This window comes from Rousettus aegyptiacus, unplaced genomic scaffold (genome assembly GCF_014176215.1).
Source record: "Rousettus aegyptiacus isolate mRouAeg1 unplaced genomic scaffold, mRouAeg1.p scaffold_m13_p_4, whole genome shotgun sequence".
In the NCBI taxonomy this organism is placed as follows: domain Eukaryota; kingdom Metazoa; phylum Chordata; class Mammalia; order Chiroptera; family Pteropodidae; genus Rousettus; species Rousettus aegyptiacus.
Window position 1 is genome coordinate 46,198,931 of NW_023416307.1, and position 26,713 is coordinate 46,225,643.

Here is a 26,713-nt window from a genome sequence, read left to right on the forward strand (position 1 = left end):
ATGCACTTTTGATGAATGAATGACTCAGTCTCCCCAGCTGGTTGTGAATACTCTCTTCTCTAAACTGGCCTAGATTTTTTTCAGCTAGCTACTCTCTAGTCCCGTACGGAGTACTAGTTTTTTATGCTCATGTATTATCTTTCCTCTAAAAAGTGTCGGAGAGGCACACAGGAAGCATCCTGTGCAAATCTCGGCCACAGAACCACAGCATAGAATGCTGACTACACGGCTGACAGTAACAATTATATTCTGGGTGACCCGTGTGGCCTTTCGCTGAGGCCTTCAACACACCGAGCTCCCACCTAAAGACATGACACTCCGTTGGGAGAGGCAGGGCCCGGGGGCGGGGGCAAAGCGGGGCCCCAGCCACAGGCGCGTCACACAACACAAAGGAGACGGCAGGGAGGCGGCCGCGGGAGCTGATCTTCGCTCTCCAGCCACTCGCAATTGCGGTTACAGACCTGCCGCTCCCCTCCCCCTCCCCGCCCGGGCCCGCCCGCCCGCCCGCTCGCCGGCCTTTCTGTCTCCTCTCTCCCTCCGTACTGGACGGCTCGAGTCCATTCCCAGGCTCCGGATATTTGGTATCGATCACGGCTGGGGGCGCGGGAGCAGGTGGCTGCGGTGGGGCAGCTGGGCCGCCAGCTTGGTGCGTCGGGCCAGTCTCCCGTCGCCTTTGTCGCCAGTTTCTGCCCGGCGGCCCGCTCTCTCCTCCCGGCCCGCGCGCGCTGTCGGCCGGACTTTGCGCCGCGTCGGGCGCAGCTGCTGCTGCTGCTGCTGCTGCTGTTGCTGCGCGCGCGTTGCCTTCGGTGCCGGCGGCAGCCCGGAAGCAGGAGAGAGGGGCTGCCACGACCCTGGCCCAACATGGCTGAAGTCAGCATCGACCAGTCTAAGCTGCCAGGAGTCAAGGAAGGTAGGGGCCGGGTCGTGAAACGCGCGCGGGGCCCCTCCCCTCTCCCGGCCCGGGTTCCCTCCTGCCTGGCACGGCGGCCCCTCGGCCCCCGCGGCCGGGTCGCGGCGCCCACCTGGGCTGGCCTGCCGTGGCCGCGAAGGAAATTGGATTAGGCTCTACTGTGGGACCTTAGGCAAGTCACTAGCGTTCGAGGCTTCATTTTTTTTTTTTTTTCCCGTGTGAGGAGATGAAGGGAGAGAGGATAGCACCACCCTCAGCAAGTGGTTGTGCAAATGTTCTAGTGAATAGCCAAGCCCTTACCAAGCCCTTAGTGAACGCGCAGGAGCTGGCTAAATTTGATTTATTTGTGTTCAAGCCTAGCTGGCTTGAAGGCTAGGAAGTGGGGAGGGGTTGACATTCAGTTCCTTGTGGAGCCTTTGTTTTGAAACTTGACTCTTTCCCTCCTTTCTGTTTTCCCTAGCCCGGCGTCTGGCTGGCTGACTGACTTTCCTACCTTCCTTCCCTGAGGTTTAGAAGTTTAGTCGTGGCACTGCCCAGCGTGGTGGCGGGTGGGGAAGCTGCTATGAGCATTTTCTTACAGAAAGCACTGAACGAGGGGGAACAGGGGACTGACTGGTGACCTTGATTTTTTAATGGCTCCTTGTATTGAAGTCCAGGAAAATAAAGCTTGATTAGTACTGGTCTGGCTTGGCTACCAGCAAGTAGCCCGCTTTGATTTCCCTTCCCTTGTTTTTATTGGCTGTCCCAAGACCTAGCAGTTTTCATTGAGGTCTTGGGTGCTGGATCATCTTAACCTTTAGGTTGTCTTTGGCTTTTCTTTGGCCCTGAGAAGCATTGAAGTCCCAGAGTACTATCCTGGTTTGTAAAGGTTGTCTTTGTTGTGGTTGTCATAATAATTTAGAGGGGAGGCAAGAGATTTAAAATGTTAAATCAAGTTACTTTCAGAGACTGCAGCATGCTGATCAGCCCTTACAGGCAGGCCTGGAGGACACCTGCAGAATAAAGGAAGATTTCTGTTGGGATTGCTAACCACCCATTTCCCACACCTGTGGAAGGGGAAATAGGAAAAACAGTCTTTAAGTGGCTGCTGACCACAGAATAAAAATCGTTCCTTACCTATGGCTAAGATCTATAGATTAAAGGCTGGGACCTGCCAGCTGTCCTTTCACACTAAAAACTCTTTCCCTTCCTCACTGTATGTCCATATCAAAGGAAATAGGTAAACAAAGTCTTTTAACTCATAGAAACTAAAGAATGATACATAAACTGGATCCTCTGACAGATGGGGCTTTTTTCCCCCTTGTCTTGGGTTTTTGTCTTTGTTTTCTCTAGTCTTTGCCTTTCCTCCTGTTTAATAAACTTTCCTTTTGCTCCTAACTTTGGCATGTGTGTTGAATTCTTTCCCCACTATCTGCCAAAGGACCCTTCTCTCAGTGCAGGGCTTAGGGAGATTTGCTCTGTCCTGCATCAATTTCTTTCAAGTGAGCATTGTGGGCTGAGGTTTCTTGGGAATGTGGAATCGAAAATAAGACACTTTGCGTGTTTCTTGGTCAACTTGGTTTGACTGAAATGGTCTTGTGGGTGTTCAGGTAAAATCTAAAATCCCAAGAAAGCTTGACTACTTTCTTTCCTAGACATCCAAACACTAGGAGACAAAGTTACTGGTTTTCTGTGGAATTTTTAATGAGGCTGGGCCTGGGCCTGTCCTATTGTTCCTGAAGGATATTAGAGTTTAGGCCTGAAATCTTCACAGTAGTATTTTTCAGCCTTCTAGTTCCCAGCCAGGCTTTGGTGAACAGTATGACATTCACATGTAAATGTCATTTTCGTAGCATTGTCAAGACTAGGGAGCCTGAGTGATAGTAAAGGCACATCTACACTTTGAAAGTCCTAGTCTTTGAGACAGAAAGAGAGGGAGGGAGGGAAGGAGAGAGGAAGGGGAGGGGAGGAGAGAGAGACAGTGTGTATATGATGTCTCCGCTGTAAGGACAGTCATCCTGGTGCAGTGTGTAGTGCTTCCTTGAGGGTGAGTGATGAGTAGAATTGGAGTTCAAACACGACCTTAACATGTAAAGTGTTAATCATATAGTGCTGTGATTTTACCCAGTTCCCTCTACATATCAGTGATCTGGAACAAACTTGAAACTAATTTTATGTATATGCATTTATAGTACTCTTAGATCTTCCAGTTTCTAACCAAGACATGAATGATTTATTCTAGTATATTCATTCTCAAGGGGTTCAACAAACACTTTCTCTCTAAAAATGCAAGATTTTTGTGTTGCTGAACATTTGAATTGGTGTTTATTTTGCCTATAGTGTTTGGCAACCCAGTTTAGATAATATGGTAAAGTGGTAAAGAAATTTGACGTGGCTCTTTCATTAAGTTAGGATTAGATATTGATTTTGATGGTGGTCAGATGGTTGAGAAGATAGATCATCGTCTTTGTAAGCATTGACTTTTCTGGTTTAAAGATCATCAAAGGAAATGGTGTATTATATTAGGAGCATCCTAATCGTGGTGTAGTTTTTGATCTGGAAAATATTCAAGTCTAATAAAGTGTATCATTCTCTAATAAAACTCTTAATTATGGGCCAGTTACTCCTAACAATATCATTGGATGCTAATTAAAGAGAGTAAAGTTGGAGCCCAGGATTGGGTAAAACGTGCACAGTGAGACTATTCTTACTGAAACTTTAACTCAGTTTGAAAAGGAAGTTCAGTAATAATTTACTTAATAGTCTGGCACATATTTTTAAACCCCATTTTAGAAAAGCTGTCTCTTCCACTTCTTTTTTTTCATCTAAACTTTTAGTAGGTTTATATATAATTACAATTTGTGGTCGTGGGGTAAGATTACAATAAAGACTGAGAACAATAATGAGATGGGGATCTGCCCCTTCCTCTGCATTTTCTTTAGGAGGGGGAGGGGTGCCCTGTGACCTTTGCTGTGAATATCTCAGCAGGTCATGGGTAGCAGCGGACATCAGGGAAAGGGAATATTTGGAAATTTTCTTTTCCAGGTTAAAATCTAGTGCTCACTTACTTAGTTTTAAGGCGGTCAAAGATATTCATCATATGGACAGACCTTAAAAAAAAAAAAGCAAATAGGGCAGTAATTTTATCTTGGGAATCTCTTAAAATAGGAGACACATTTTAAGGGGGCCGCATTTGAGTTCATATGTAGGTGAAAAGAATTAAGTCTAACTAAATGTCAAAACACATTTCTGGTTTAAAAGCATATTTGGAACATCTGCATACTTTTTGTAATGGAAATACCATTGACAGGAGTTAGGAATAATGCTTTATTCGGAAGCATTTGAGGTTCTGTGGAACAAGATTTGAAATAATTTCCAGCGATTTTTTAATCAATAGAAGTATAACTCAAATGTATCATGTGATTTGTGAATGTTAGACAAACGTATAGTTAGGTTAAAATAATATTCTGAAAGTTTCTTAGTTTAGATCAGAGCTGGAAAGATATTTTCTAAAAACGAGCACTTTTCATCATTTAACAAACTTAGATTTTTGGTCAGTTTTCGCTTACTTGTTGAATTTTCTTTCTGAAACAACAATCCAGAATTCCTACTTTTCTTTTTGTTTTCTCAAATTCCCACAGCATAAGTTAATTTGAATTGCTCACTTATCACTGTAGTCTTGCTTTTTCCCCCGTCTAACAATGGTTTCACATTATCTTAAACTTTTGATTTAAGAGCATTAGCCCATACATGAAAGCCATTTCTAGACCCTTTTAAACTTTATTAACTCCTTTGCAATTTTTCCCACTTCTAGCCATGTAACCATCTTCCTCCTAGTGCCAGTAGCCTTTTTTCTTTCCTTAATGGCAGTAAGGAATTTTATTATGCATTTTGTATTCTTACTGTTCTTCAGATGGAAGAGTCCACCATCTCCTAAATTAACTGTGTGTGTGTGTGTGTGTGTGTGTGTGTGTGTGTGTGTTTGCATGTGCATGTGTGCGCACACACATTTAGCATCTGAAATCTATGCGGTTAGTAGTGACTTATTTTTTGAAGTAAAGGTAACTTATTCTGAGAGCAAATCCTTTTTCTTTAGCAAAAGATAAAGGTTAATACACTTTCAGAAGTATACCTAGAAAGCACTAATTCATTTTAGGTCCAAGAAACCCCAGTGGCTTGATAGGGTAAATTAAGTTCATGGCATAAATCCAGAACTTTAAGGGGAAATGTAAAAAAGTATGTCTGGTGCAATAAGTTAACCAATTAGTCCTAGAGGATCTAAAGCATATCACATGCATCTAATGTGATGACAGACTGTGAGATGTATATTATCTGGTATCAGGGCAAACTCCTTTTCTCTTTTCTTCAGAATTCCACAACTTTTTTGGGGGGAGGGAGTGATTTTTTTTTTTTTAAATGAGAACATGGATGGATCTTCTTGAGTTGCAGGTTTATGTCTTATTTTATTTTTTTTTACCCTCATCTGACTTCAGGTCTTTTACTTAGTCAGCAGATGTTCAGAAAATATTTGAAGGTGCAAATGAATGAGCAAATAAATGGATGCATTAATAGATGCTCCCTGTTGGGTCAGGATTCCTATCTTTGGCATAATTATTTCATATTCCTTCTCAGACTATAAACTCTTAAAAGGCAGAGAGAATGTCTTTTAATCATGGCCATTACATATCATAATACCAGTATTAAATTTATAAAAACTTTTAATCTTTTTTTCCTAATGTTTATTTTCTAATAAGTGTGTATTATAAATAGAATTCATCGAACATAGATAGGTATAACATAGAAAATAAAGTAATTCCAAGCTCTTCCTTCTGGCCTTGGAGGTAATCATTAAGGATAAAATTTTAGTAACACATTTAAAAAATGTTGTTTTGTGTTTTTGATTTTTATTTGAGTTAGAGGTTTGATTTTTTTCCCCGTTAAGTGCAAGGCAACAACACACAATTGACAGCTGGAAAGAATCTTAGATACAGTAAAAAGAAAAAAAAATAGTTTAAGTGCTGTGTGCCATCTGTTGAGGGAGGGTGCTTTCACAATAAAAAATGTCCTGTGGTGCATGCACATGAGTCTTACTCTGGTGGACAGGCAGTTGTATAGAGTTCAAGGAGTTGTAAAGAACCCTCTAAATTTATTCGTGGACCCAAAATACTTCTTACATAAGGGAGAGAAAAATCTTTCAGTTTATTGCGATATACAGATATGCAATACTTTATTAAACAAATCAATGATTTAAAAAAATGGATATAGTTGTTATTTGTAAAATGTAGATTCTTTAAATGAACATTTCTGAAATCATTAGACGTTTTTGTTTTTGTTTGTTTTGTTTTAACTAACAAGTGCTTAGAGGACAACTCCCTTGTGGGGAAACTGTAAAGTTAATAGATATTTTTAAAAAGGATCTCAGAGTAGAAAGCATTAAAAAACAGTGATCTCGACCAACCTCCTCATTTTCTAGGTGAAAATCTGAGGGGCAGGTTGGAGAAGCGAGTGGTACCAAACTACTGAAGTTAAGTAGCTAGGAGTTCGCATGTTGGGGCTAGAATTAGAAACGTTTAAAACTGATTATTTACACAGTCCAGTCTTCCCACCCATCTCCTTACCTGCCTTCTGTCTTTTCTCATGGTCTCCCTCATTTCCTACCTTCTCCATCTCTCTCTCCTTTTTTTCCCTGTCCTTCTCATTCTTTAAAATTATTCTGTAGGTACATAAGAGCTGCCATTCATGTGTTTCGTTAATACTGTCTCATGTTTAAAACAGTAGAATGAAAATAAGTGACACAACAGTTTCAGATTTTTCCAAAGTTATTTTAGGAATAATGGTTAATGAGCTTAGAGTTTATTTTTAATTAAAAAACATTTTTTAGACCTTATTTTGATTCAGCAAATGAATTACTGGGTGAACTATAGGAGATTGCAATCCTGCCTCAGTGTTTTTTCTAAGAAACCTAAAAGATACATTTCTTCTCTGGTACACTCACCCTGAAGGCACTAATATTTAAAGGCTAGGACACTTTAAGATTAAACATATTAGGAAAATAAACTGAAAGAAAGCCATAGGCCATGGTTTTTCCTCAGTTCTTATCTCAATAAAAAACATGGCATTTTTTATTGAGATAAATGAATTTTGCCTCAGTAACAAAAAGCAATACGATATTCTCTTGCTCATGAAGAAAGCAGTTAGAGATACCACAAAACTTAAGTAAACTCTGCTTAAAATTCCACTTCTCTAAGTAAAGGAACATATTTTGAATTGAGTTGCCCTGACCTATGAGGGAAGAAACTAAACCTTATCACAGCTATATTTGCAATTTCAGAAGTAGGCACTGGAAGGCCTTTGGGATTAATGTTTTTAAGTGATAACCCATTTAAAAGTGTCCAGTGCTTCAAAACTGTAAAATTAGGATACCCTAGATCTTCGGTAAAAAGACCTAAAAAGGATAATTGGTTTTTATATTCAGAAGCAACCTTGGGGATTATTTAGACCATTTATTCCCAGATGTTTGAATGTAGAAACTAGCATAAAGAGATTCTCAGATATTACATTTAAAGGGACAAACACACACCAAAAAGAACTATTTATTTTTGCCATTATTTCATTAAAAAAAAACATATACTCATTAAGATTTGCCACAACATGGATGGACCTCTAGGACATTATACTAAGCAAAATAAGTCAGAGAAAAACAAATTATGATCTCTATTATATATGTGGAATCTAATACATACATACATACATACATACATACATACATACATAACTAAGCTCATAGATACACAGAACATATTGTTGATTGCTAGAGGCAGTGATAGGGCGTGGTGAAATGGGGAGTATGAGAAGCGCTGAACTGTTTGTTATTTTAGTTTAAATAAATTGGAAACACAATATATGTTTTAAAATATTTCCGTGATTGCAAAACAATATGTACATATTGTAGAAAATTTATTATAAAGAAATTTAAAATAATCTAATTCACTCTGGGGTATGTGGAGCTGGTCTTTGAAGATGACCTCCTAGCAAGCCATAACTCCAGTTTCATATCTTTGTGTAGACCCCTTTCCTTGAACTTGGGCTGGCTCTATGACTTGTTTTTGACCAGTAGGATGTAGTGGAAGTGATGCAGCATGACTTCCAAGACTCAATCTCCAGGAGCCTTGTGGTTTCAGCCCGGGTCTTTTGGAACACTTGTTCTTGGCAAGCTTCCTTTCGGAATCCAGCTGCCATGCTAGGCAAAGCCAAAACCCCAGGGAGAGCCCACATGAAACTGCTCTGGTTGAAAAGCCCCAGCCGAGCTCTTTGCCAACAGCCAGTGTCAACTGCTATATGTATAATATGGACGTCTAGCCTGGCTGAGCCTTCAGGTGACTACAGCCTCTGCTGCCATGTTCTGGTTTCCACATGAGAAACTCCATGTGAGGGCCACCCAGCTAAACCTGGTTGACCCACAGAACCATGAGAGATCATCATAACCTATTGTAAGCTACTGAGGGAGGTTGATAACTGGCATGGATGTGGGCTAATTTCAGAGTAAACTCATTTAAAGAGAGCTGCTTGAAGCAAAAGAGCTCAGACTCTAGGGCCAGGCAGACTTGATGTGCATTACCGCTTTGGTCAGTCACTAGTCACTAGCTGTGTGACCTTGGCTAAGTTATTTGGTTACTGAATCTTAGTTTTCTACATTTGTTAAATGGAAATTGGGAAATTTAAAAATATTACAGTGGCATAAAGTAAATACTAAGTAAATGTTAGTTTCCATTAAAAACACACACATACATTAAAATATGTAGGCATGCATATGACAGTTGATAACTGCACACTGTCATAAAACAGTGAAAACTTTCTAATAAACCAGAATCAGTGTATAAGCAGTGTTGTTTACATATCAATGTTTCCTTTTTTTTTTTTTTCTTTTTTTAGTCAGATTCATTAGGGTATACTTTACATACAATAAAAATTTATCCTTATTATATGGTTCTGTGTTTTGACAAATCTGTGGAGTATTGTAACTGCCACAACAATCAAGATATAGACAAGTTACATAACCCTCAAACTTTTCACATCTCTGCCAGCCACTGATTTATTTTCTGCCCCTATAGTTTTGGCTGTGTAAAAATGTCATAAAAACGGATCATACAATAAGTAGCTTTTGAGTTTGGCTCTTTTATCATAACATTTGATATTAGGTTGTACATATCAGTAATTTTGTTTCTTTTTATTGCTGAGTTCCAGTGTATGGCTGTACTACAGTTCGTTTATCCATTCACTGGTTGTTTTCATTTTTGGTTGTTATAAATAAAGTTGCCGTAAACATTTGCATACTTTTTTTTGGTGACCATAAGTTTTCCTTTCTCCTGGGCAAACACCTAGGATGGCAGAAGTGGGCCATAGGGGAGAATGTATATATAGCTTTGTAAGAAACTGCTAGACTGTTTTTTCAAAGTGGCTGTACCATTTTGCATTTCCACCAGCAATGTATGTGAGCTCCAATTACTTAGCATCCTTGCCTGCACTTTGTATTGTCAGGGTCTTTTTATTTTCATTTTTTTAAATTAAAATGTTAGCTATTTTAGTAGGCGTTATGAGGCTTAAATTTGTATTTCTCTAATGACATGGTGTTGAGCCTCTTGTGCTTATTTACCATTCTTATATCATTTGTCGAAGTGTTTTCTAAGCTTTTGCCTTTTTAAAAAAGAATTTAAGACTCTTATTTTTATTGAGAGTTTTTTACATATTCTGGATTCAAGTCTTGTATCATATATATACTCACACATTGTGTGTGTGTGTGTATCAAATGCCAATGGTTTTTTAAACTTTGGTGCAACATGAGAATGATATGGAGAGCTTTACTATATAAAAACATTCCTGGCCCTACTTGATAACAACTGAATCTCTAGATACAGTCCCAGGAATTTGTAGTTTCTATACCCAGATTATGCACTTGGACATTTGGATTATACTGGTTGAGAATACTGTGGCCACCCTCATGAAGGAATCAGTATTTCTTAAGTTTTTACAGTGGCAGCTCATTTCTCTATCAGTGTTAAAGAATGAGTGTCATTTCTTTCCTCCATTAATTGAAATTTGTTTCTCTAAAATAGAGATCTGCAAATTATGGCTTTCGGCCCAATCCAGCTCACCCACTGCTTGTTTTTAATACGGCAGGCAAGCTGATAATAGTTTTTACATACTTTAATGACTGAAAAAGAAAAAGAAGAATATTTCTGACCTGAAAATGATATGAAATTCAAACTTCAGTATCTATAAGTAAAGTTTAATGGAATATATCCTTATTCATTTGTTTACATATTGCCTATGGCTGCTTTCATGCTACAACGGTTGAAATGAATAATTGTGGCAGAGACCTTTTGACCAGCAAAGATAAAAAATTTTACACCCTGGTGCTTTACTTAAAAAAAATTGACTTTTTTTTTTTTGGACCATTTTCAATGAAATTTTTTTAAACTTCCGTATTTAACCTTTTTTTGATATGTCAGTTACTTCAAACGTCAGTTATTATAGCTAATGTATTGGTGCTGTTGGGGACTTGTTGATAGAACTCACGATAGCATTTTATTTTTAATGACATTAAAAAATATAGACATATATTCTGTTGTTTTTTTCTTTTTTTTTAAGAAGAAAAAATTTATACCTCATAGAAATTTCCAGGACACTTCAAAATTGATTATCTGTTTAGAAATCTTTTGTAAACATACGTCATAAAGCAACTCTGAATAAGGGTCTTTGAAGCTTTCATTCATGAGCAAAGTACATGACTAAACATACTAAACTTTTTAAAAAAGTTTGCTTATACTTTTTAGCTTACTTATTACTGGCTATCTTCAAAATGTGTTATTGACATTTGTGTGAAGGAAGTGTCACTTATCTTCTTGGAAACTTCTATGAGAAGTACCTAGGCTGACTTACCACCAAACTTTGAAGGCTTAACGTATAATGAGCATTTCCAGTCCTGATACAGCTCCTTAATGACCAAGTACCAGGGGAGTCTCCACTGGGACTTTTTTTGGCTTTTATTTTCCTAATGAGTCATAAAGGCTGAGTCATTTTCCATTAACTTTACTCCAGGACTTTTAACTGCATATAGTAAAAATGTGAATGACTTATAAGGAGATCTTTCCCTCTTCACTGCCTCACCATCAAAAACAAAATTTGTTTTCTTTGTTGACTTTATAGAGGAGGCCATGATTTACTTTAAGTATTATATTCACTACTTTTTGAGCAGCACCTTCCCACCAAATACTTTAAAATATTAGCTTTTTTTTTTCTTTTATATTATGAGGATCTGTAAAATATAGACTGTTAGGGTGGCAAATACCATAAAAAAATCATTGTCCATATGGGAAACCTGAAGTCAGAAAGAGAAAGAAGGAACTCAGTTAATACTCTCTTCCTCTCATCTGTGTATCTTGAGTTTGGCTAAACATCTGGGCCAATAGCTATTTTGGAAGGGACCGTTCACTCTCAATGTCTGCAGTTACAAATCACTTTCTGGCTTTGTCTACAAATGGTTTCTTACCCTGTCAGTGATTTGCTGGATTCTAATTTGACATATCTGATTCTGTTGTCTTCCCAAGTTTCCACGGTCAGACTTCATTATTTCAAATTAGGCTTTAGTGTACTCACAAAGCACTTCTTTTCTTTTTATAGTTAGTCCATTAAGGCTCAACAGAGCTGATCTTTGAAAGATCATTTTGCCTCTGTGTATGTGTTGGAGGGGACAGACTAGAGGTTTAGTAAATGGTTAGAGAGCTGTTAATAAACTCCACTTTACTGTGCTTTTAACGTCCCTGAATTCTAGGAACTTGGTTTCAGTGGCACTCAAACTCTCAAACGAGGATAACTACTGAGGATTAAAGGCAGTATAACTAGGATAACCTGGACACTGTGTAAGTAAAAAGGGTGATTTTAATAATTTTACCAGAATAGGTGTATCCTGGTGACCATACAACTGAAGGAGACATTTCTGAAATACTACAGGAAGTTAGATATGTCATGTAAAGTTTTCGCTGGCACTTAAATCCTGAAGCGCACCTGTTTCTTATTTTTTTTCTATTTCTTAATCAATGACTAAATGAAACATAAAATTTGTTCTGTAGAATATAATAGGAATCAGTAGGCTTTTATTTAGCTATTATTTGGGTTTATCAAAATTCTATTTTTATTCGTTAGTTGGTTTTCTTCTTGTTCACTTATATGTTTCCCCCAAACGTGGGGTTGAAAAGATTTGTGCAATTGAAAGAAGGTAAGAAATAACACATTGCTAATTCCTGCTTACTTGACAGTATATAATTGAACTGTCATTTTCTTTTTTCATTTTAAATAGAGTAGGAGGCTACCTTTTTACTGCATACATTTCTGCCATGCATCTTTTCAGGAATTGATCCTCTCCTAGAATTATTTGCAGTATCTCCTCTAGTTTACTGATATATTAAATCATTCATCCAAGTTGATATCAAGCTTGTCGTTTAAAATTTAACTTCAGTGACGAACTTCTTGGTAGAGGGAAGTATCTTGAACCTAGACTTGTGAAATCCGATTTCACATCTCCTTTTTATCACTAATTAGGTGTAAGGACTCAGGGGAAATGCTCAGTATATCTAAGTTTCAGTTTTTTTAATCTGTTTATTGGCAATAGCATTTACTATGCTTAATACAGGAGCTTGTGATGGAAGTTAACTCAAGAAATGGATATGAAAACATTTCGTAAAACCAGGAGTATATATATTCATTCTCTTAGTATTACTGTTCCAGTTGCCCTGTAGTACTCTTACTTTTCCTTCTTCCAGACCATTGTTCCAGTGACCCCCTAATGCTCTGCCTAGAATTTCTCCCTACACAAGGCTATGTGTACTCCCCCCACCCCTCCCCAGTATAGCTTAAATGCTAATTCTGTTAAGTCTACCACATGTGTGTCTGCAACTGACTTTGAAGTACTTCTCTAAGCACACTTCTTATTCTCTGTGTTGGTCTACTGGTTCTCTCTTAAGACGACTGGTAGCTGACCGATCTTAGTATTTCTTGGGGATCCTTACACATAGGAGATATTCCAGAAAACTTGTCTGGCTATCTGACAGCTTGTGCTGAGTGGGGTGACTGACCTGAGCTAACTGAACTAATGACACTAAAAAAAGAGCTATGATCATTTGCATGAACTCACTGGGATAGGAATAGAGGACTAGGAGCAAGTCACTTTTACTTTTCATTGTGTGAGTTTTTCCCATTTCTCAAATTTTTGTAGGAGGTTGATTGGTGTTGAGCTTAACTTAAAGCTTAAATACATAGTCGTTTCCTTTGGAGACAATGATCTTAACCTATTTATGGATTGATTTTAATTATGTAATACCCTGTTAATGTGTGCACATTTTCAAGGAATGTGATATATCATTTTGTTGCTCTTACTAGATGATCCAGTTATTTTCCTAGACGGTGTTGGGATGCATTCAGAATTTTGTTTTCTCCTTTGGATTTATTTTTAGATAAAGAGGGTAAGGTTCTGATAAAGTTTTAACTAAACATATTAAACATAACATGTATTTTTAAAGTTCTTAATGATAAGGGGATGGAAATTAAAAAGATAAATGTACAGATTTCAAACTTGGAGTGGTTTAAGGTCAAAAGAGGGTTGGAAAGTGTGAGCAAAAGGGTCAGCTCAAGAGTTTTTGATTTGAAGATAAGGATGTTTAATTTGTGTTTTAGAATAATTTTCTAAATTAGGGCACACTAGTCTCTTTCAGCTTCCTATGGTATATTAGAAGTTAACACCACTTTAAAAACATACGGTGATACAAAAATTTATACGTGTAAGTAGATATATGTTTTTTAGAATTATCAGAATAATTATGATTCTTTAAAAAACATGTGAGGCAAGTGAACCCTCTAGAGCAGAAAGGTCTTCCTGTTCACGCACATACAGGCTGCCCGGATTTTCTTTCACTTCCTCAGCAGAGGAATCACATGATAACCAAGTATACTGTAGGAAGTACCAAAGCCTGTTTCAGTAGCAATACATAGGGAAATTCAAGGCATTTAGAACACGTTCCAGTTGAACGTAAATAATTTGGTGATCTTTAGGAAGTTTTCTGAATATAGAAGGTGTTTGCATTACCAGGTTGTGCTCTGATCATCTGGCCTCGGGTAAACCTTTTAGTAAATGGCACAGTCTCCATTTGTATTCATTAAACTGTATGTGACTGATAACATGGTCTCATTTTACCTTGATACTGAAGGCTCTGAGAACTACTAGTTGAAAACAGGAAAAGTCTATTTTTTTAATATGGCATCAGATTGAATGAAGGATTATTTTAAGTTTGTTGGTGGTTAAAGCTACTAAACAGATGGATAAAAGTAGATGTTTGCCATTCCGTGTGATAGATATAGTAAAACCAACAGCAACAATGAAGTAAACTATTTGGTACAAGAGAAAGTTAGCAAAACAGTCATCCTATATAGATAGCCTTTCATATAGGTTGTGATGATCACATTTTGGATGATGTGCTTGTATCCAAGAGAGAAATGTGTATCACTTATACTGAATCAGCTACATTTCATGCAACCTTATATCTCAATTGGATGCATTCTTAAAGATAATTTGGATTCTTAGCAGGGCAGTACATTGAGGTTCTGATTTGGAAAGTGATATGTCAAAGATCTCTTGGTGAGCTGCTGAGCCAGAACTAAAAATCTGACAGATATATGGAATTAAGAACAGGGTTCTTTGTCCTTCGACTTGTTTGTTCCTCGTATGCTGTAATAAAGCCATTATATTTCTATAAATTGGTAAGAAATATCCACCTTTCTTACAGTAAAGATATCAAAATGTCATTGTACATTTGATAGAAAATTTTTACTAGAGTAACTCAAAAAAATGGAAATTAGGAAAATTCATCTAGGTAAGCCATATTTTTAATAATATGTTGTTTAGATTTTGACTGGCTATACTTCTACTCAGGAGTTTATCCTTCTGTCTTAATGGTGATACTTCGAAATCTTCTGTTTTCATAAACTATAATTACATGACTTTCACATAGAATTCTGTTTTGCTTTTTAATCCTGGACATTCAACTGAAAAACATTTGGAGTGGTGGAGTTTATTAAATAGTCTAGACATGCTGATTTCCCCTTAACTCAGGCCCACAATATGATACAAAGGATGTTCTTGCTCAATTGGACATAAGGGGTTAGAAAGAGCCATAGAAATGTAGTGAACTGTTGATTATATTGTAATTCTTTATCAGGAGGCATTTTCATACATTTATAAGAGGAAGCAGTGATTGCGTATTCCATTATAGATTCTATACAAGAAAAGTGACTAGATCTGTGTTAACCAGTAACTTAGTGAGACCTGACTAGAAGAAATACATAATAGAAAACAACTAATTATCAGAATTCATTAATGGATGATGCCAGTAATAATAGGTTCTATTTATTAAACTTACTCTTACTGAGAGACTGATGTTTTCTTTGACCTTTCACTTATCTAATTTAGTCCTCACAACATTTATCTCATTTTACAAGTGAGGAACATGAGACTCAAAGACTTTAAGTAATTTGCCCAAGGTCTTTTAGCCTAGAAGTGAGCATTATTTGAATCCTGATTCCTAGAGTTGTTTTTCTTCTCCAAAATACTCTTTATTTAAACAGAAGGCAAAATCAAAATCAGGCTAGTTGCCACTTTACTCACTTTACTTTTGTATTATTGAGGAACTTTCATTCCTCCTTATTGGGGTTTCTCACTCAGCTTCAGTTTTTGCTTCTCTCTTCCCATAGCACTAGCTGAGTTTCCAGCTCCTTTGGGAATAGAGAACCATCAAAAATTCACATCTAACTTAAATGCAAATTTAAGTTAGGTGAGCATACATTTTTTTTTTCTGAAAAATAAAAAATAAAATGTCCTCTTTGATGAACTAGATAGAGAGTGGTTGACAGAATACTTCTTAAAATCTGCACGCAAGCTCCCTGTTGTCTGTGTAGGAATTTTCTGGAGGTACTTTGAAACACAAGCCAGTTTCTTCCAATTTACTGTTGAGTCATTTCCTTCTTCTGTATAGACTGCATTTCTAGGAGAGAAAATTTGATTTAATGTAAGCCCATGTGTATTATAATTAGGATGATAAATTTCCTGAACTTCTGGGGACACATTCCCTAGATTAATGTAAAACGAGTTGATTCTAGGAATATATCTGTGATCTCAAGGTATCTTGTAAAAACACACATTTCTAATCAGTAAACAACACCAATTATTAAGCAAATGGGAACAGAATTCTTGAAATCTCAAGATTTACCCATTTGTTTTCTGTTCATACTTTGAGATTTCCATAATCCAAGATTACTGGAAATGTGTGTACCAAGATTACTAGAAATGACAAATGGTTACCAGAGTGGATATGTGAGTGTCGCAGTTTGCTTGATGGGAACAGGATTCTAAGAGAATGTTTTTATCATGCCTGCTTATCCAATGACCACTATTTAAAGTTTTCTTTTCTTTTTTTTTGAATTTTGAGTATTATTCTGGATTTTTTAAAATTAAAGTTAACTTACTAATCCTAATAAGAAAGAAAGTGCTAGCAAAGTGTCTACTTGCAGAAAAGAAGTTGAAAGTGGAGAAATATCTGACTCAAGGGTAAATAGAATTTGCACTAGCTAGCACTTAAGGAAACTCTCTTGTAATATGAAGCCAATAAACCCAAATGGTTTTTCTTCCCTTGGTGTAAACTTGTACTTAAGTTGGGTTGGATGTGATCTTTTGGGTTTTAATGGGCATGACTGCGTTTATCCTACAGAGGTTTAAGGAGATGGGTGGCTTTTCTTTCTAGGCTAAGGCAAACAGAGAAGCCAAAGCATTTGAGCGAGGGCTGCCAAACCATTTGAGGGCTTGTTTAAGTGCCAGGAAAAGTGCCATTGAAATAGTGGAATAACAGAATGTTAGAGTTTCTTTTAGGGATACATGGAATCAAAATAAAAGAAATAAGTGCTTACTCTCTGGATATTCTTAGTGGAAAATGACTTTGAAAAGAATTCTGACTGCTGCTGCTTATGTAATGGTGTTTACCCTTTTGAGGACCCCGTGTGGTTATCAGTGGTTTACTGTTTTCTACATAGAAGGTCTGACTATCTCTAGCAGAATAATTTGTGAGTACTTTTAAAAAAATATATACAAATTTCCTGAAGTGCTCAAGGACTTAAAATGGTTGTTACTACTCTCATAAGTGAGAGTAATAGGTGATATTAACTTGTTCAAGATTAATCATCTAGTGAATGTTAGAGCCACGATTGAACTCAAAGTAGTAGTACTCTTAGTTACATCATACTGCATCCTTGTGCAATTAGGTATTAACTGACTACCTCATGTTACTTACTAGTGCTGTGTGCAGTGTACTACAGAAAACTATGAGTTTCATCTTTTTTCTAACTGGAATTTTGAGTCACCTTTTTATATTTAATTATGAAATTTTATGAATCCGTTTGAAAATAAACATTTTAAAGCAAAAGTGCTTTCCTTTTTAATCATTTTTACATTAAGAGTAATTACTTAGCTTCTGTGTAATTTCTGAATTGTTCTGAAGTAGAGCATCCATGTTAAATGTACTTGTTCTTTAAAGAAGGCACCAGAGTCATGCTTCTCCAGTTATGATCAGTTTAGTTTTCAAGGGCATTTACAGTTCACAGATGCACTCACTTCAGTATTTGGTGTACATCATTAGGTATCTGGTGAGTTTATTCTGTAGTACTTGCATTTCCCAGAATTGCATTCCTTTATCGATATTGAATACTAGTTTGTTTTTCTTTCTGTATGGAGATTTGTTCACTTGGTTTCTGTGATTGTATATGTACAGTGGTTGCTTGATAAATGTAGAACAACTCTTAATCTTTTCACTCTGGTAAGGTTAGCAGAACTTCCATCCCTTTAGCAGAATAATACACAAGTACTTGGAAGACAAGTTAGTGGCTAACACAGACCAAAAATATATTCAAGACCTTTGATTGTCCACACTGGCACAATGAGTTATATCCGTTGGTTAAAACATAATCAATACACACACACAGTTGAAATAGTTTAAAATATTGTCAGTGGTCCAGTTATGTAAATTAGTACTGCCCTGTCTTATCCACTGTGATTATTATTTAGAGCAGTGCTATTCAATAGAAATTCTGTGATGATGGAGATGTTCTATGTTCCATGCTGTCCAAAATGGTAGACACCAGCCCCATTTGGCAATTTAGCACTGGAAATGTAGCCAGTGAGACTGAGGAACTGAATATTTAAAATTTAATTTTAGTTAATTTAAAGAAATAGTTACATATGCCTAGTGAGTACCTATAGTTACATGTGACAGTGGGAAAAAAAAAAATTATGACCTAGTAGAATAATGATGGATAGAACATACAGATTTAGTGCAGTTTAAAGAAATCTTTTCTAATGTATGTTCCATCCAACATTGGACCATGTGGTTGCAGATCACTTGGTGTTTGTGAAGAGAGCCTTAGTGACTAGTGGGTTGATGGGACTGCAGAGACAGAACCCCCCACCCCTAGTCTTTTACCCTGTTAGATGGAAATTTCTGACTCAGCCATTTTCACTTTTCCAATAAGTTACCCAGTTACTCTGTGGTCTCTGATAATAATGTAGATGGTCTGTGATATTAAAGTAGTACTTCTGATTTGAGGACTTATATTATCTCAGCATTTTCAAAACCCACTTGCCTGCAATCTTGTGTGTCCGTGGTTAGCTGTAATATATCTACTTGCCAGACGAGTGGTTTGGGTTGCTGGGTTTTCATTTAACTTTGAATTTGGGGTATTAGGGGTGTGTGTGTTGGGGGGGGTAACAGGAACAAACCTATATTGATAAATTACATCAAAGACAATGGGACACAGAAAGGAATTTGATCCCCCAGGCCCTGCCGAGTGCCCCCTTTCCTGCTCCCCTCACCACTTCAGTTTACCTCACCTAGACATACTCTTTGTAGTTATCTCTGGTAATAGTTCTCTTTCTGGGCCAGGCCTTCTATGTAAATTCTTTTATGTAATTAAGGAAGTCTTGAATCTTCTGGATCTTGGTTACCTTAAGTTAATGCCAAAGTGACACATTTGGGGATGCACATTCTGAACCCCTTCAGAGCAAAGTAAATGGGGATACAGTGCTTGTATTGTATACCTCTTGCATCTGCCAAAATTAGGTACCATTCTCCTCCTTCTGTCGTACTGTACTTGGATTTTATTAAAACAGGATGGAAGTTTTAGGACACTAAAAGTTGGAGAAGGAATGAAGGATTTTGTTACCCTTTAATTTCTAGTATAGTCACGTGTCACTTAATGATGGGGTACTTTTGGAGAAATGCATTATTAGGTGATTTTGTCCATGTACAAACATCATAGGGTGCACTTATACAAACTAGATGGCATAGCCTACACACCTAGGCTATGTGGCAGAGCTTATTGCTCCTAGGCTACAAACTCACACAGCATGTTACTGGAGGCAGTTGTAACACATGTAAGTATTTATTTGTGTATCTAAATGTTATCTAAACATAGAAAAGGTACTTTTACTGTGTATGTGTATGTCTTCACACTTTGGTGGAGACAGAGGAGGGAGGGCTGTGGAGGAAGGTTTGACTGCAGGAGGAGGGAGGGACGAAGGGAGAGAGATAAAGAAAGGAAGAGGAGAGAAAGTAGAGATAGAAAGAGACCCAGAGTTATAAAGCTTGAAAGGAGAAATAATGAAAGGGAGAGACATGGAAAGAGATGGAGGCGCGGGTAGGGAGGAATGGAACTGGGAGGAAAGAAAGCTAAAGAGAAAGGGAGAGAAGGAAAGTGAGTTTGTGTGCACCAGTGTGTGTGCATGCGTGGGTGTCTGTGGGCTCAAATTCTTCCTCCCCAGCTCACTCCTCTTGTTCCCTTGCCAACTCTGAGCCCCCTGCTGAAGTTGGGGGTGGGATAGAGTGGAGGGCACACGGTGGGTGGACAACATGTTGAGCCTCATCTGTTTAAACCACCCAGAGCTAGCAGTAAATTCAACATTATAGTTGGGTCCATCCTTTCAGCATCACAAATGGATTATAATTGTTTATAAGCCATTAAAATCTTATGGGATCACTGTCATATTTGTGGTCCTATTTTGACTAAATGTATTTATGTGGCCCATGACTGTAAGTAATTGCTCAAACATTATTTAGATATTATTCTCATTGTTTTCAGATTTCTGCCTGAAAGAAATTTCATTTTTCAGAGGGACTAGCTATGTTTGCTATTTTAGGGCTCATAATTTGGGGCAGATGGTTAGGAGTTAGTAGAGTGTTGGCAGTCCACAGATGTGCATCTCGAAGAAGCTCCCTAGCTGCTGCTCTTGACACTGATGATGGTGGTGATGGAGTGGGGGTCGTTTTTAGTATTGGTATTAGTGATGGTGATGTTGATGTCCTTGTGTGTGTGAGAGAGAGATAAGAGGGAATGAGAGAGAGAGAGCATAAGAGAGAGAACTATTGGTGCTGGGGCTGCACATGTCAAAAATTTGGCAGTAACATGAGGTCTATTCACAGTTTCCCTGCAGCCCATTTCTCTTCTACTCGGCAATTTTATTAGAGTATTAAATAAAGAGAAGAGACTCTTCTTTAATAAATTAGGGAGACATTTCTTTTGTAGGGCAGCAAACCAAAGGCATGGAGTTTATTTATATACATTATTTCTTAGTTCGGTTTGTGTTAATGTCTCAGACACATTCATCTAAAATTCATTACTACTCTTTTCAAAAGGTGGGAAACTCATTGCTGTTCGATAGAGAGTGGAGGAGTTAAGAGGCGGTGGTTAGATCTCAAAGGGAGAATTTCTTTGGAATTTCCCACTGCAGTCATTACCTAGGGTCTTTCTTGTAGGTCACCTTTGTAACACTGCATGTAAAAGGAATTTTATTGCTCAGAAGTGAACACAGACCAACTGTGATCGTTAGAGGCTTATTCTTGGGAGATAGTGAAAATGTAAACCATGTCCCATTTTTGCTCTACTTTGGGATCTGGAAACCACCTTCTGAACACATGTACCACCCTTACCTAGGTTTTATTTCATCCTCAATTTCTAAGAACCTAATACATACTTGTCTTATTTTAATTAGTATTTAATAATATCACTCTTTTCTGACATACTGAAACATAAACCCATTTCTTCTAGGAGTTCTTTGAACAGAAATATTTGGGACCAGAAGAGGTCAGTTTGGTTTTCAATTCCTTTTTTTATTTGTTGTGTTATCTTGGTCAAGTTACTTTATTTCTCTAAACCTTAGTTTCCTCATAAATAAAATGAGGATATTGATAGAACGTTTATCTTCATGTGATTTGGAGAAATAAAAGTGAGAGTGCATTGGAATCTACAAAGTGCTGTATCAGTGTCAGCTGTGGCTGCCTGTTATTACCAAACCTTTCAAGACAGAACATGCATCTGGAATATCTTTCTCATTTATAGAGTGTTTTCGTGTGTACAGAACAAAGGAAAGCAAGCATACTCGCTGCTCTCAAAACAATGAGTATGCATTCCGTCTGCTACTAATAGCATTTACACAAAAAAAGAATAATTCACAAAATTTTACCAGAACATAAAAGGAAATACAGACACAGCTGAAGGAAATAGCCGCTAGTGAATGTATTATTAATCCAGACACTTGAATGTGGGTGGAAGCTTGTAAAAGATTGAGTCATAGTAACTGTATTTTCAGAAAGTTTTGGGATGTGAGTAAAAGAATGACAGAAGGGGAATTAACTTCTTCACATCTCTTTTAGTTTGTATAGTTAATTGGTCCCTTGGCCAAGAGTGCTTGCTTCTTCTGCCCATATTAATTTTAACCTTTCTTTGTGATTAGTTTTGTATATTAACTACTTTGAGGTGTCCTAGTATGATCTGCCCAAGACACTGCTACTCCTACCCTCAATTCATAACAAGAATAACTGCTCTTTATACATTAAAAGAATTTTCTAAAGGTCTTTATAAAATTATATTATGCCTATTTACCTTTTTGTCACCTCCCTGATGTCTTGGAAGTGACTTATTCATCCTAAAATAGTGCTCTGCAAATGTTTGTTGAATAAATATGTTTACTAGGTGCATACTGTGCCATTTGTTTATTTAGGGGCCTCCACCGTGAATGAGAATCATCTTTATTTTCAAGGAAAATGGATGAATGGATGGTGTTTGTGTGTTTGTGTGTGTGTGTGTGTGTGTGTGTGTGTGTGTACACATATATATGAAAGAAGGAGGGGGAAGGAGAGTGAGAGAAAGCATCTCTAATTTATCGGTCTGTCTGTCTAAAATCTCAGTTTCCATTTCTGAGATTTGCTTGGCTTAATATAAACAAATTCACTCTATACTTATATGGACATATCTGGATTTAAGAAAATCATTAAAGCTCTCTTTCTTTTAATGGAATTGGAGGATGTTTCCAGTTTTTACTTAAATGATATTTGACAAATTTTGCAATTCTCTGATGCCGCTGTAAGGGCAGAACTTAATTCTGTTCATATTATTGTTTTCTTCTTTTGTTTGTGGAACTCTTACTGTTCTTTGATCTTAATCATCAGTTTTCTATTTCTTTTTTCTATTATTGTGCATTTCTGGATGTCTTCATATATGCTACATACAGCACTAATTGTGGGAAAGGTGCAGAGATCAGTCCCGCAGGGCCTCTGCACCAAAGAGTTTGCAGCTGGATGAGGAGGCAGCTATATGCTTAATTGAAGGATAAAGTACATTTCTTTCTGCTGATGCTCTTCTAAGGAAGCAGAGTTACATGGTTGTTAGAGTTCGAAATAGACTTAGCCACTATGCTCTAACTTCAGGGAAAATGTTTGGATCAGTGACAAGAGGCTGTAGGACCACTGAGGTCTGGATGGGAATGAACAGGAATGATATGGTTGGCTTAATGGCAAGAGTGAGGTGAGTGAAACGTAGGAGGGAAAAGTTTGAGAAAGTGGCATAATGAAGGCCCAGGGTCCAATGGTTCACCTTAAACATGTACCCACAGGGCAAGATAGTTAGATGAGTTTATGCCATTTATCTTCAGTATTGTTTACACTGTTTACTTCAAAATAGAGTAGATTAGAAAAGGATCAAAGATTCAGGCTCTGCTTTTGACTTGGCTGTGAAATGTTAGTGATTTCCAATCTGGTAACTGATTTACAAGGTGGCTTGGATGTGCTGTTCGTCTGTTTTCCAGCTTGCATTAGGGTAGCAGTGCAAGAATACAGAGACAGATCTGGAAAGGGACTAGAGTGGATGCAGAAGAAATTGTGGCTTGAGCAAATATTATGTCAGTATAAATGAGATTATACATTTGGGAGTTCTAAGTAAACTCTGAAGTGCTAAATCAGTGTATTGACGATACAACTCTGTGTGTGAGTGTGTGTACTTCTGGGTAGTTGTCAAAGGTCTCGTAGATGCTCTTTTAGCTCAGGCCCTACTCATATTTTGTCGGGACCAATTCAGCCTCTGTTGTAAGAAGATTCAGAGTCAAATTACAATAACTAATTCTACTTCAATCTTACTGTTTGAATATTATTAAATCATTGTCTACGGCCATGCCGCCCTGAACAAGCCCAATCCTGTTTGATCTCAGAAGCTAAGCAGGGTTGGGCCTGGTTAGTATGTGGATGGGAAACCACCTATTAAGACCAGGTGCTGTAGGCATAAAAAGTAAAAAAAAAATAAGGGTTTGTAAGCTGACAAGGTCCTTGCAGTCTTTGAGGTCAACCAAAGGTTACCTTGTCTAAAAAAAAAATATTTAATCATTGAGTCATTGTTGAAGTAGTTAGTAATAGATAAATTTCTTGTACCTGTTATATCAACTGTGTTGTTAGGCAATAAAAGACATGTAATAAAAAAAAATTTATTATAGAATTAAAAATACGAGATATATATATATAAATGTAAAACATTATAAAAAACACAGGAAATATAGAAATCCAGGAAACTACCAGCCAAATTTAATAGATGTTTATATTTTACCTTATTTGCTTTAATCTTTTTGTTTATTGAGCAATAGAATAGCATGTACAGCTAAGGCAGGCCTATCCCTTTGCTTCTCTCTCTAGAGGTAATTGCTATTCTAAATTCAGTTAGTGTTATATTTAAAAATATATATATTTTACTATAGGTGTATGTATCCATAAACATGTTTTTAATGTGTTGACAAAAATAAATGTAAAATCATTTCAGTTCTTTATGTGGAAAACTGCAATAATTTTATATTTTTTTATTTTAGTCAGAACATTAAAAACTTAAATATATTGTTCTGGCATAATTTTCTACCTAATAAAATAAATTGAAGTGGCTTTGAAACTATCTTGACCATAATCTACAGAATAATATATATTTCACATTGTGATCTAATATATATCCTATATACATGTGTGTGTATGTGTATATACAATGGAAAGAGTTTCTCCAAACTCTAGTTTCCTGTACTATGTGTGATATCCTCTATTTTTTAGCCTATTCATTTTTAAATGCTTGTTCCAGACTTAGTAAATTGATTTCATGACCTAATGATAGGTTGCCACCCATGATTTGAAAAACACTAAGTTTAATATAAAAAAAAAAATTTCATCTAATCTTAATCTGAAATTAATATTAACTTTAGTGTACAAACAAGACTTTATTATGTAATAAAAGTGCTTCAAATAATGCCATGTATTAAAATAGCATCTTTTGCACAAGATGTGATTACATTCATTTTGTCTAATTCATTTTGAATATTTGTTTTCTATGAACTAAATCTATATACATCTTAGCCATTTTATTAATCAATATTAATTAGCTAAGTATTTTAGAGAATTCATTTTGGTTAGCGTACACTATCTCCTTTTCACCTGTTCCGACCATGGTATTAGACCTGGAGTCCAGGAGGGCTGTCATGGTGTCAGGAAAGGAAAGAGCTCTTGCTGGCCCAGAAACTGACTCCCAGTCCCATTTACCAGCAAACTGTATGTAGCCTTAATAAGTCCTTTCTTCCTTCTAGCCTTCATTCCTCATCTGTTAAATGAGAGGGTTAACTAGCTATCTTGAAAGCACTTTCATTATGTGAAATAATGGGTAACTCAGACCTCAGCCTCAAGTTGTTAGAATTTGCTGAGAATATGTCTTCTGTAAATAAAAGAACAGAACTTTTATTCTATTGGAATTCTGGTTTTTCATTTACCTTTGGGCCAAGGGGTAGGCGGGTCATATTCAGTTTAAGATGGTTCTTGGACATAAATGTTTCCTCCATCATAAAACCATATCAGAGTAATTTTGGTATCTCCAAGCTCTGTCTACTTTTTTGTTGCATTATTTCTGAATGAGGGACAAGGCTATGTGAATGTATATGTGAACATACATAGTGCTAAGAATGGCAAAGGAATGATTCTTCAGTGTTTCAGTGAAATATCTTCACAGGCAAATAAAAAGCTGCCAAAAGAAATCTATAACCTCTTAGAAGCCCTAGGGAACACTTTCATAAGTTGTATACATTGCAGTAGTCTGAAGCTTTGGGGAATTTTCCTTTTTAATGCCAGTCACACCTTTGGAATAGAGTAAGGATATATCATCTAAACTACATGTCCTTAAAACAAACAAAACAACACTTTTACTAAGAGCCTTTTCTGTATGTTTGTTTTAAGACACTGGAGTTTAAATTGCAGTTTGGGGTAGAATGGGCCTTGGAGACCTTCTGAGAAAAAAGAGCATCAAATACTCTTACCTGAATGGAGGCAAAATTAGGGAGCAGATTCCTGGTATCTACCAAGGTTCCCATTTTCTTTTAGTTTTCTGATTCTTTTTAGGCAGCTCTACATTTAAGGAAATCTAGAGAGCCAGTTCTAACTCATTGTCTGAGGGTGTGGACCTATTAAAAAAAAAGTGATTATTCTTAAAGTAGAAATGTGCTCCCATCTGGGGTACTCATGAAGGTGTGTGGACCCAAGGTGGCTGAGGCAGAGGCTAGATAGATTTAACTCCTCTGGCCAAGTGAGAACTCACTTTTCTCTCAGCTGCAATATGCAGAACATTCTTGTCTCATTATTTCAGCAGTACTTGCTCTCCCTTCATAGAAATGGATTAGAATTTTCTAGACCTCTGAGTTCTGATTTTGTGGTCAGTATCTTTACACCAGGGACCAGAGCTAACTATTATTTTGTCATACCCTGCGTTAGGTACTGGTAGTTGTTTATATGGATTTTTGTAAATGAAGACTATACTAGTCACTGTTTTGTGCAATGCGAGTGATCAAGTTGTTCATACTAGAACTGGCTTTTTGAAGTAAACAAAATGCTTTTCTTTTTACTTTAAAATACTACTAAGGAGCCTTCATGTCTGCTCTTCCTCTTTTTTTGCAGTGTGTCGAGATTTTGCTGTCCTAGAGGACCACACCCTGGCCCACAGCCTGCAGGAACAAGAGAGTGAGTAATGGCTCTTGTTCACATTCATTCCCTTAGTTTTTTTTTGTTTGTTGTTGTTGTTAGTGGTAGCCAGAGGCAGGTTTCTTTGGGAGAGGCAGGGAGAGAACACCTTCCCTGGCTGCTGCACCTTTCATCCCTCTGAGGGATTTGTCTAGGCAGATGACACCTGGGTGAAGAATTAAGTTCTGAGTGTTTTGAAGTATGTCAGCTACTAGGGGTTAGAGGACTGCTGGATACATCGGAAGAAAAGAGGAACGTGAACCTTTTCCCTTGCCCCTTGCCGTAGTGTTGTAGGAAGGGGATGTTGGTTATACATGTATCTGGGATATGTAGAAGACTGGCGTGGGGATTGATTTCTTCCCCTAGGATAGGGGCCTGA

General features: G+C 37.2%; 1 protein-coding gene and 1 pseudogene across 1 annotated transcript in view; both read left to right on the forward strand.

Moving 5' to 3' along the window:
• The first annotated feature begins 310 nt into the window (after window positions 1-310).
• CCDC50 (coiled-coil domain containing 50) overlaps window positions 311-26,713 on the forward strand; it is a 66,062-nt gene continuing 39,659 nt past the window's right edge. Inside the window, 3 exon segments of the mRNA XM_016136337.2 lie at window positions 311-475; window positions 478-910; window positions 26,272-26,334. Coding sequence (XP_015991823.2) covers window positions 311-475; window positions 478-910; window positions 26,272-26,334 — 661 coding nt within the window.
• On the forward strand, window positions 23,469-23,587 carry LOC118602633 (annotated as a pseudogene).